At 42.5% G+C, this 12529-nt stretch overlaps 1 protein-coding gene across 2 annotated transcripts in view; it reads left to right on the top strand.

Annotated features, from left to right (window-relative positions):
• CSNK2A2 (casein kinase 2 alpha 2) overlaps nt 1-12529 on the top strand; it is a 34025-nt gene that overhangs the window by 9017 nt on the left and 12479 nt on the right. For both annotated transcript variants that reach the window (XM_048515292.1, XM_048515291.1), the window contains exons 3-6: nt 4721-4822; nt 5376-5426; nt 8885-8944; nt 11699-11782. In XM_048515292.1, the coding sequence (XP_048371249.1) occupies nt 4721-4822; nt 5376-5426; nt 8885-8944; nt 11699-11782 (297 nt within the window). The remainder of the gene's footprint in view (nt 1-4720; nt 4823-5375; nt 5427-8884; nt 8945-11698; nt 11783-12529) is intronic.

Raw genomic sequence — 12529 nt, forward strand, 5'->3', positions numbered from 1 at the left:
TGTCATGCACACCGGTGCCCCGCCGCTCCCGGGCCCATGCAGTATCTGCCTAAATGTGGTAATGGCTAGAAACTGGATGGCTGAAGGATAGCATGCAGATCCTTTTAAGCAATTACGTAATGAAGATTGCTGACATTATTTGTTGTTTTTATGCTGCATTTCCATCAAACTTGGTCATTAGGGTGGTTTACATTAATAAAATCCAGATCAACGATAAAACATTAAAATTACAATTAATAACAAGTAGCTGTGAGTATCATTTAAAAGAGTTGTTTGAACAGCAATTTAAAAACAGCTGCAGAAACTGTAATAGATAAATGAATGATCATAAATTGAGGAGAATAAGGCAGATATAATTAACAAATATAAGCCAGCAACTTATTGCAGGAGTACCCAAAATGGACTCAGCTGCAGAAATGCTCCTTTCTCTGGTAGCCACTTTCTGAAGGTGGAGCATGCCCAAAGAAGAGCTTCCATTGACTGACTGTGCTTGCAGGCAGATTCCCAGGAGATAAGGTCCTTTGGATACTCCAGTCTCAGATGTTTAGGGCTTTAAAGGTCAAACCAGAGCTTGAAATTGTGCCCAGAAGCCAACTGGCAGCCAATAAAATGTATTGTAATACCAGATGAAACATATTTGCATATTTGCTCAACCAGTTGATATTGCAAGGCTCTGCAAAGGTAACCTCATCTACAAGAAATTGTAGCAATCAAGCTTTACCATTAGTAAAGCATGCCTAACTGTGACAAGGTCATCCTTTTCCAGGAGATAGCTGATGTATTAGCTGGAGAAGATAGCTGATGTATTAGCTGGAGAAGATAAAAGGTTCCTCAAGCTACAGATGCCATGTCTGTGTTGATAAGCATCTAATAGCATCTTCATGGTCTTTGAAAGTGTGTGTGAGCTCATCCATCACAACTTAGATATTACCACCATGTTCAGTTATTTGTTAAAAATTGTTTCTGTACAAACCTTGCACAAGTAAAATGAGTTTGGCTTACAAAAGTGTGGCTAAATTTTTTAAGCAGTCCTAATGCATCTTTGTTAATATAGAACTTGATAGTCAAAAATCCATGAAGCTCTGCCAGCAAACTTATTCAAGGTAGCAGCTCTTAAATTAACCCAGTTTCCATAATTTGTGAAAGACAGGGTGAGGGTGCTGCTTGAATATACACCAGAATCTCTTTCTAGAGCTGTTACTGGAAAAAAAAATCTATGGAATGGGCCCCGACAGCCCTTGCTTTCCTGAGGGAAGGGATGGCCCAGAGAAGTTGGCTCAGTAAATGAAACGGGAGCGTAGACTTGTGTAAGGATTGGTGGTCCTTTAGTTTTACCTAGATTTAGCTACTGTTTTAGCCCCTATAAATTTTGTTACTAAAAGTTTGTGCAGTGTAGTGGTCAGAATGTCCGACCAGGGCTGGGAAAAACCATTATTTGCAGTCACACTCGCTGATGGAGCTTGTATTCGGAGTCCCACTCAATGGTGGAGCTTGTAACCTTGAGCTAGTAAATTTTGGCCTAATATACCTGAGAATAAAATAGACTTAGAGGCTCCAGTTGGTACACAATGTTATAGCTTGGTTATAATCAGGAGCTAGATGGAATGTCTGTATTACTCACATCTTGCTGTTCTTCTGGCTGTCCATTAGTTACTGAGTTCAAATCAAGGTACTGGCTATTACATACAAAACCTTTTCAATGTGATACAAAACCTTGTGTATATACCTTTGTTTCAGAGCAGGATTGGCGTAGTGGTTAAGAGCAGGTGCACTCTAATCTGGAGGAACCGGTTTTGATTCCCCACTCTCCTGCCTGAGCTGTGGAGGCTTATCTGGGGAATTCAGATTAGCCTGTACACTCCAACACATGCCAGCTGGGTGACCTTGGGTGAGTCACAGTTCTTCTGAGCTCTCTCAGCCCCACCCTTCACTTAGGGTGTTTGCTGTGAGCGGGGAAGGGAAAGGAGATTGTAAGCCCCTTTGAGTCTCCTATAGGAGAGAAAGGGGACATATACATCCAGACTCCTCCTCCTCCTCCTTCTATTACTATTACTAATACTACCACCACCACCCGCAGGAATGCCCCACTATATTCTGCCATGACAGTTTCGCTCATGTGTCATTCCTGCAGATATAAAAGGGACAGAGCCTGCAAATGGGCAAGATAAACATGTGCATTCTGCTGTGGTTCTCACCCTTGCAGAATGGCCCATTTGAGGAGGCCAGCAAAGCTCCCATGTTCCACAAACTATGTAAAATAGAGTCATTCAGATGGGCATTTTTAGAAAGGTAATACTGTTGTATTATAACTGGATGATTCAAGAAGATGCTCTGGTAAAGGGATAGTCAAGTCGCTGCTGGTGTGTGATGACTCCATAAGGTTTTCAAGGCAGGAGATGTTCAGAGGTGGTTTGGCATGGCATACTGTGTAGCGACTCTTGTATTTCTTGGTGGTCTCCCATCCAAATACTAATCAGAGCTGACACTGCTGAGCTTCCAAGATCTGATGCAATTGGGCTAGCCTGGACTATCCAGATCAGGGCAGAAGGGATATAGTGTGCCTTGAATCTTGGTGAGAAAGGTGGGCTATAAATAACATACAGTAGAAGTAGTGGAGAATTTTGTTGCCCTTGGCAAGATGATCTAATTGCCACAATGAACGTAGATGAACACTTGATCCCTGTTTGGAGCTCAATTCATCTGTGGCCCAGGACTGTCTGTTCAGATACTTTTCTTCTTCTTACCATGCAACCACTGTGCTGCCCTAAGGCGTAATCCTTCCATTGTAATTTGGTGTGGAAGCCTGGCTTTGCCCAGGTATTGTGGCCTTTGTTAACGTCCTTCTTTTCTATGTGTACCCTCCTTTTCTCCTTAAAAGGATACCAAAGCAGTTTACATCATTTTCCTCATATCCTTTTATCCTCACAAACATCCTTCACAAACATCCTGTAATACAGAGTGTGTGACCGACTCAAGGTCGCCCAGCAGTTTCCATCCAAGGGATGGAGAGAGGTAAGGTTGGAGGGAAAGCTGGAGTCGCTGAGCTGAAGTGCGTCCTGTCTTCTGTTCCCTAAATCAGCAACCCAAAACAACTGAAAAAATGCACCCAAAGGCTTACTAGAAAACATCTAGTGAGCAGCTAGCAAAGGGGAAGATGAGAGCTGAATCGAAGGCAAACTTAACAAGCTGTCCCCCCAAAAATCTGCAGTCCCTGGGGGGCAATTAAAATTATTCCGGAGATTGTTAGCATTGTGTGCATAATCCTGGGACAATTGGAAGGGTTCTACCTCTACACCAGAGTACTTCCCATTCTGGTTAGCTTGGACCATGTTTTGTGAATCAGCAGTGGATTCGTTGTTATTTACATTTCAAGAATCTATTCTCATAAGGACATTTAAAGACATGCTACTTTGTATTAGAATCATGTATTTATATATTATAGAGCCTAAGAGAATATTCATTTGAGTTGAAATTGTATGTTGAGTCTTGCATTTTTGGTAGACTCTTGTATTGAGGAAACTGAAAAGTCAACTTGTTTGTGCTCTTGATATTAGATGCTTGTTTACTGACACATTTGTTGACTTGTTTTATGTATGATAATTGTGAATGCGTACTTGTGTGTCTCTCAGATTGCGCTGTGCGAGATAGTGATTGGAAACTTCTCACCTAGTGAAGGTTTTTCATTAGCCTCTTGCAGCATGGTCGCTTTTAGACATTTTCTAGTCAGCCTTTGGATGCAATTTTTGAGCTGTTTTGGCCCTTCTCTTCCCAGGCTACCTTTGAGTCAGTCTTTCAGAGAAAATATACTGGGATGGAAGGTGTGAATGGATTCGGGAGCTCTGATTGTGGCGGTGGGGGGGGGAGGTTGGTTTTGAGAGTCAAGATGGTTCTTGCCTGTTGTCCAATCTCTTTCCTACTCTCAGCCATGTGAATGAAGATGTTCTCTTGCCCCCCACCCCCACTTCTGTCAAGTTTGTGCAATGCAAAATCATGTAGGGATATAAAACTTCCCATTTGTTTTGTCTTGGTGGAAGACAGAAGATGCTGATTTTGCTTGTGTAGCTGAAATGAATACCTACCAGTGGTATACTATCTTAAATTGTTCCTACCAGGTGACCCAGGTGTGTAATCCTCTAGCAATAACTTGAGTGACAGTTGGGGGTTGCTTTGGTTTTTTGTGTGTCTCTTTTCATAGCTTCTCTATGCAAACAGTTGTCAGTCCTGATTGTACCTTGTGGTGGGTGCCAAAGACAGTCTGGGCCTGTTGAGTGCTCGGCTGATCCTTCATTAGTGGATGATGGATGTGGAAGGCAGGTGCCTATTAGTCTGTTGTAGAAAAACACACATTCCTGAAAACATTGATAAGGTTACACACAGTTCATAGGGCAGTCATATTTCCCCCCAGTAGAACCAAGATCTGATATTTTTCTTTTCCAAGTTCCCTGTAGAGAAAATGGGAGAATTCTAATAACTAGGAGCAGCTGGTATGCATCTTTCTCCTTGAAGGGGTGTCTTTCTCTTCTTAAAGGAAAATAAAATTGCTGCAAAACTGCTGTTGGGTGACTGTTTCAATTGTCTCTTTCTCAGTCCAGAGGTGACCTTCTTGCCAGTGGCCTGTGTGTCCCTGAGACTGCCAACCTTGTATCCATCCGTCTTAAACTGCTGGGTGCAAACTAACACTGAAAGAAATCTTACTTCTAATCACTCTTGTGTATTTAAGCCAGTGAAGAAAAAGAAGATAAAACGAGAAGTTAAGATTTTGGAGAACTTACGAGGTGGAACCAACATCATCAAACTGGTCGACACTGTTAAGGATCCAGTGGTATGTGCTTATATGACCTTCCTTTCTCTGTGTGTGTGTGTCTGTTTTATTGTTTTTAATTGCTTTTGTACTTTGTATTGGAAAGTTTTTTTAAAATCACTCTCTACCTTGGGGGATCTTAAGGAACGTGAAAAGATGGTATTAAAATGATTCAAGTAAATATGTGGTGGGGATATTGGGATGGTTTGGCTTAATTGCATAAGTGGGTTTTGGGAACTGTTGAGTTTCTCATAGAGCATTTTTTGTGCATTGTAGATATAGCACTTATCCAGTTTGGGATTTTTGTGCTGATTTCCTAATAGTGTTAAGTTTGCTATCTTGCATTGCTTTTAACCCACAGTTAAGGTCACAGTTTCGAGTAGGATGGGAATGATTGAAATAAATTGAGACTTTTAATTTCTTGCACTTATCTGTAGAAAGTGAAGTTCATGCTAATACTTCATCGTTACTCTTTGAGTCTTGGGGGTTGTATTCAGTGGAAGGGTAGAATAATTGGGGTGGAGGGAGGTTTATAGAACGATGTGACTGAACGATGGCTTTTTCTGTCTTACAGTCGAAGACTCCAGCACTAGTATTTGAATACATCAATAATACAGATTTTAAGGTGAGTCTTTAGCTTTCTGTACATATTAAGTTTCCTAAAAACACTTGGAGAGAGATGTTGAAATACAAGGATTTGGTTGGCCTCATGTGTGCTGTTAATAATTACTGTATCTTGAGCAGGGAAAATACGATCAATCTCTGTGGCACTGCAGCTAAGGGCCAGACTACAAGGGATGGTGGGCCGTCCTGGCCCACACCATTTTAGAAGCATGTGTAGCCCTTTAAAAATTGTCACAAAGCCTTGACCTGTATTGGGTGCACAGTGGAGCCAAACCCAGGAGCTGTTGTCTCCCCTTCCCACCCCTGGTTCCTGTTCAAGTGGAGAAATACCCCCCCCCCCCATGGCTATTTCTGCACTTGGGGAAAGTGTAGGGGGTGGGGGGAGGCAAGACCTGTTGGGACTGTCCCAGCTCTCAAATGGGTATCCAATCCAGATTTTCTAGCATTGGTGGAAAAAATACTCATCTTGGTACATCTCAGTTATTAATCACATTTTGCTTTATTTTAAACTAATGGAAGCTTTCAGGCTTTAGGGACAGCCCATGTATGGCACATTGCAGTAATCTAACTTGTCCATCACAAAAGCATGGCCATGCCATCTTCCTTGCTGGCACACCAGCCTAAGTTGGTGGAAGTAGCATATAGCGCTTGGGTCTCCAAGGTGTTACAGATCTAATAGCACCCCAATCTGGACACATCCTTATTTAGGAGGGAATGCAGCCTTGCTTTTTAAGCTACCTGCCAGTGGTCCTTCTGTCTCATCTGGCTCACGTTTCAATGTATTGACCCTTAGCAGCTCAGGTTTGTGGAAGAAAGAACTGTGTGGGGCGGGTTCAAAGGGTGTGGTGCAAGAGAAGATTATATTTAATTTCCCAGCTAGCCTGTCTTGGTGTAGCAACAGTTGCTGTATTTCCAAGCTTATCCCGCTGCCGTGATACTCTGTTTACAGCAGTGTTGTTGGGATGGTATGCCTGGGTTTTTCTTTATATAGTACAGGTATAGAACTGCAGCTTGTAGAGAAAGGTGGTTTAGGCTTGGGCTGGCCTTGAGCGGAAAAGTCTTCCTGCTCATCAGTGGAGATCATTGATGCATTTGAGACTAAATAAAACTCAAGCAGCTGCTATGACTCCTCGGTCTCCCCCTCTTTAATTTTGGTTATAAAAACCTGCAGAGAGTTCTTCCACATTATCTGCCTCTTGAGTAGGCAAGGCCTGGCTTACAAAAGCTTAAGCTGAATTAAACTCTGTAGGTTTTTAGGTGCCACTGGACTTCACTTTTATTTTGCTATAGTAGATTAGAGATGCAAAATTTCTGGAAATTTTCAAGCCACGGGGGGATTTTTTCCCCCTATTTTACTTTTTGCTGGGGAAAAATGGAAACATTCGGGAAAATTTAATTCTTTGCAGTACTTACTCTTCAATCAAACGGGAAGTTGAAAGAAATTGCAGCTGCATTTAACTTGGCACTCTTAACCATATAGACCATGCTGAGCCTGTAACAAGTGTTTGCACAGTCTGAGTTGTGGTCTTATGCTTTTTGGCAGTTTCTTTTAGCACCTTTTACAGTCCCAGTCACAATTATTCAGATGCTGAGAAGCTCATTGTATTTTAACTGGATGAACCAATGTAAGAGGGTTGCCTCTCACTAAACTTTTGAAACAAGTCTTCAAAATCTCAGAACACAAATTCAATATCGAATGTAGAAGATCGCAAATAGGACATAAGCGCCAAAAGCAGTACCAGTTTCACATTAGCTACCTTTCCTTTCCAATGTAGCCATTTAGATCTTTAATTGGTCACTGCATTTATGCAGCAGAACATCGCAGTTGGAAAAGGAATTAACTGTCTTAAGGGGAGGCAGGGGGAGAAATTAAGTCACTGTACCTTGGGATGAAATATCTGTAAAAGCACACCTATGATTCCTCTCAGGTTGGCCATCTGGAACTTTAAATCTTGTTTAATAAAGAACCCTCAGGAATCATTTGCTTGTGGGGCTCAATTTATTATTGTGTGAATGCTGACGAGATGGTCCATGTGATATGTCTCTTACATCCCCTGTTGCTCATATATGGAACAACAGCAGCATTAAAATCTCTAGCCAGCACTGAAGTAAGAAAAACGTAAGCTAAAACTTCAGTGACCTATTTTCTAACATCTATAATCTGTAATATTTGGTTCCCTTTGGAGTTGTGTAGAGGTTCAAGATTCCATGGGGAAAACAGAACCTTACCCTACTGCCCAAACCAGTGGGAAATTCACGTCGTTTGTATTCAAATTCTGTTTTAAGCTAGTCAAAATGGCTCCCCATACACAAACTCTCTGCCATCATGAAGAAACTTTTTGCTGAAATAAGTCTGTGCCCTGGGTAATTTTTTTTTTGATTCCTGAGCCCAGTTCTCTTGCAGACTATATCATGGGCATTCATTATATCTTCTTTCCAAAGGGTATGGTGTTCTGCAGCATTCTAAGAAAGCAGTAAAATGTAACTAGACCCTGCAGATAATGTAACTAGACCCTGTAGATAACTGGGGATTGGGGGGAGGATTGTTGATTGGCAGAAAACTGGGTCCTGATTTCTTTTGGGACACTTTTGCTGTAACCTGCTGGCATGCCTTCTTTTATTCTATTTAAAGGGTTTAGTAGTCTCCATACAGAGATACCCAGAAGCACTTAATTTCTCCACCGAGTGCTAGAGGCTGGCTCAACTGGAATACTATCTGGATTCTTGAAATCTGTCTTACCTTATAAACCAAGTCCCCTCTACAGTCATCCCTCTCACATTGCGGTTTTGACTGATCATGGGTGGAAAGTCACAGCAGTGCTTACCTGGTGGCCCAGGGCAGTGGAGAGGCCCAGGAGGTGGCAGGGCTGCCAGTGAGAGTCGATGGAGCAGCGGCCTTAAAGGACCAGGAAGAGATAGAGCAGGCCAGAGGGTGGAAGGAAGAGTCTGGCCATGAGGACAGGGCTTGGGCTGGAAGTGGGGAAAATGATTGGGGAGAGCAAAAACAATTTTATGTGGTTTCCACATTGCGGGGGCGTGCACTCCTAACCCTTGCAATGTGGGAGGGACAACTGTATCCTCTTAAATGTACACTTTTGTAGTTCAGTCAGTGGTGAAGGCAAAGTTCCAAAGTTCCAGACTCCAAGGGTAGGTTCCTCCTTGAGTCATTAAGGACTACTGCATGAAATTTGGTACACTCTCTCAATTAGTGGGGAGAAGTGCTTTGAGCCTATGACTGCTTCTGACTCTTTAAAGGGTAGCCTCAGCTTTCTCCTTCATTGCTGTTAACTTCTATTCTCAGGGGAGAGGAGTTCACTGTCAACCTTATGCCATGCGTGACCTTTTCCATAAGTTTACAGAGGGCAAAATAGTCCTTCTGCCAGACTTTTAGAGCAAGTGCTGAATGCTGACAGAAAAAGTACAGTATTGACTTTCTTTTCTTTTTCAAATCCATTTCAGCAACTATACCAGATCCTGACAGACTTTGATATTCGGTTTTATATGTATGAATTGCTCAAGGTGAGTATCTGAGGAAGTCAAAGGGCCTGGTGTTTGACTGTGTTAGGAATGGAGTCGTCAGAGAAAAAGCCATACCAGATTGATTTATGGTGTGTATAATAGTACTGTTTAGCAATATAGAAACTGTAACATGAAAACAGAGAAATGAATCATGCGTATGGATTCAGCGCCATGTTCTGAACAAATTGGGAACAAATCCATGATGCAAAATTATATCCACTTCACAGCTTCAAATGTTACACATTTGTCATATCCAACAGCTAAATCAGTTTGTGCTGTGAGGCCCAGCGAGCCAATGTTTGAGATAAATGACTCCAGAATGGCTGGCTAATAGACGTGCCAGGCAAACATATAATGGTCAAGGTCTGTGACATGGTATGACCCTCAAAGACAAAATCTTTCCTCAAATGGATTGTGTTTGTCAAATTTTATAATCCACTCCATTGTCTGAAGCTGAATTTAGTAAAAAGCTGTCTTTAGATTTGCTAGATTTTGTCTAGTACTGCTGCTATTTGAATATGGAAGAATAGAAGTGTTCTAGAAAGTAACAGCGGAATTCTACATATGTCAGTCTGTGTTAAACAAGTGTGTTCTTAGCACAACAACAGGGAAAAAATAAGCTAACTCGCCACAAACATTTTTATTCATGAATTTGTAGATCTGAGTTAGGCAAAGTTGGAAAGGTGGAAGGAAGAGTCTGGCCATGAGGGCAGGGCTTGGGCTGGAAATGGGGGAAACGATTGGGGAGAGCAAAAAGGGAGGGGGAGGGGTGGCATGCAAGGGAGGGAGAGGGAGGGAAGGGGAGGGGTGGCATGCAAGGGAGGGAGGGGAGGGAGTAAGGGGTGGCATGCAGGGGAGAGGAGGGAGGGATATTTGTAGAGGTTATTTAATATTTTAGAGATGCATATCTCCTGCCCTTTCCATCAATTGATCCTTGAGGCAACTTACAAAACCCACTTTAATAATAATATTCAGCAGCCTTTGTTGAATACAGTAGCCAGAGTTTGTTCCCATCACATCTGCAATCCCTGGGCAACTGGTGGGTTGCACAGTGTGTTTGCCCTGGTGGGGAGAGGGCAGCTGGCTCCCTGTGGCTACTGCTGATTTAGATAATAGCTGTGGCAAAGTTTTGAATGTAACTTGGAGAAATGTCTGTATTGTATCTGAAAACGGAACTTTCAACCAGTCATGTTTTGGCATATGTAACTTTAGTCAGAACAAAATTTGAAAGTACTGGAAGCCTAATTTTGAACGGTGAGGCACCTTGAATGCAATGGCAGAAGGAGTCTTCCAAGCATTCTTTGTGTTGGGAATAGGCTGCTTCCGTCAAAGGAACATGCCTCTGCTGGTGGAACAGGACCTGTGTGATCTAACCTTGATCTCTGAAGGAGACTACTTGAGCAGTTTGGTTATCTGTTTTCAGTAGTCATGTATTTTCTTCAGAAGTTACTTGAGCCCAGTTCTGTTACGTGGCAATGGAATCACCTTGTCAGTATAGACTAGAACTGTGAGTAGTTGGTCAACCAACTAGAAATGTCATTATTTAGTGAAAAAATACATCACTGACATAAATTTAAAAAAAACACACAGAGATATGAGAATACAGCCTTGAGTTGGGTCTGTCAAGGAGCCCTTCAGGGAAATGTGCATCTAGTGCTAAGTTACTTGATATAGAATCTGCATCCACATAAAATGATTAGATATATTAGTGGCTCCTATAAAATCTTTGGAGTTCCACACTATGTCCCCTATGCAGTCCTTTGCCTTGAGGTAGGACAGCACCTTCTGGAAACTAGGGCGTGGGTCACCACTTTCAAATTTTGGGTGCGCCTCTGTTTCCATTCCGACTCCCACAGCTTGGTCCAACTAGTGATGCATGAACTCCAGACCTCTGACTGGTGGCTACTAACTGAGGCTAAGATCTCATTGGGCCTTGCCTGGGACTTTCTCATGCTCACTGCCAATGAGGTTCACCTTCAATTAAAAAACAACTATTAGTGGCTCCTCACTTTTGCAAAAGCTATACTTTATAATATGATCAGAAGCGGAAAGCTTTATTATTAACAAACGAGGCAAACAATCTTTGTGCCATACATTGTGGAATGTATACCAAAGATCCATGGTAGATCTGCCCTTACAGAAGTCTGCTTCCTCCAAGACAGAATGTTCAGAAACGAAACCCTCCAGTTTGGTTTGAGAACACTGTATGCAATTTGGCTGCAGTATCAAAGATGCTAAGAAGTTGGAGGCAGTTGAGACAAGACCAGTTTCCTGTTTTGAATATAGGAACTGCTACACTAGTGGACTAACTGCCTTGGTAGAAAATATTCCTGAAGCTGGCAAAAGGCATGAAAGATCTCTAATGCATTTGCCTTTCTGCATGGTTTGACACAGAGTCTTTCAGTGGCTTTCAAGAATCCTTTGGGTTAAGATTGTATGGCTTCTAGTGGAAAGCTCAGTATCCCTTGTTACAAGCATTCTGTCTTGGAAAGCGTGATTCCATTTTGAACTTCAAAAGCTTGAAGGAGTGCAAGTCGTGGAAGAAATAAAAGTCTGGCTTGCATATTTAGAATTTAAGATGCTTGTTCAGTGTTGCCTTTCTGGTTGGGCCAATCTTGACTGATGTGTACGTCCTAGAAAGTTGACATTCTTATTGGCTGTGCCCAGGCTGTAGAAAGAAACCAGTACCTGTTAGCAGTTGGATTATTTGACTCAGTGTCGTGTTGGGCATTAACCTGTATGTCTCTCTGGCAGGCCTTGGATTACTGTCACAGCATGGGGATCATGCACAGAGATGTCAAACCTCACAACGTTATGATTGACCACCAACAGAAAAAGGTACTGCTATGAGGAGGCATTTGAAGACAGCACAGTTGGATCCTTGGTGTAGGCATTGGACTACGTCTACATTCCCAAAGTTGTAGGGTTAAGGCTTCTGTTTTGGGAGGTTTCTGATACTTCCATCAACCCATGCAGCTGCCTCACACTGAATTAAACCAGTGGTCTTTACAGGTCAGTTTTGTCTGCTCTGACTGGCAGTGGCTGTCCAGGGTCACAGGTGGAACTGCTCCCCATCACCTTCTGCCTGACCTTCTTAACTGGAGCAGCTAGGAACTGAATGTGGGACTCTGCAGTTGTAAAGCAGATGCTGTGCAGCTGAACAATCCTGGCCCAGAAGCCAGGGTTTTCCAACTGTGACATTTGTGCAGGCTTGTTGATTTGTTTTAGGTTTGTATGACATTCTTTCATCACATTTGCAAAACAGTTTACAAACCAAAGAAAAACATTAATGCAGTTATTTGAAATAACCATCCGGGGGAAAGTGTAAACACTTTCCTGCCTTCCAGTTTTGCCGGTGTCTGGGTTCTAAATAGGGCGATTTATCGTCTGTTCTAAAAGCACAATATTCAGGGGAGGGGAATTAGATGGCCCATTTGCCCAGCACAGCCAGTGCCTGGGAAATGGCAGAAACTCACCTTTGCTTGATGTTAGATGTGAAGGAGCAGTCATTGCAGTGCATCAGATCAGAAGGCCTGGAGGAGCTTGTATATTCTGTGAGCAAATCCTAAGACTCCCCCAATGCTC

Source organism: Sphaerodactylus townsendi, linkage group LG14 (assembly GCF_021028975.2).
Source record: "Sphaerodactylus townsendi isolate TG3544 linkage group LG14, MPM_Stown_v2.3, whole genome shotgun sequence".
Taxonomy (NCBI): Eukaryota; Metazoa; Chordata; class Lepidosauria; order Squamata; family Sphaerodactylidae; genus Sphaerodactylus; species Sphaerodactylus townsendi.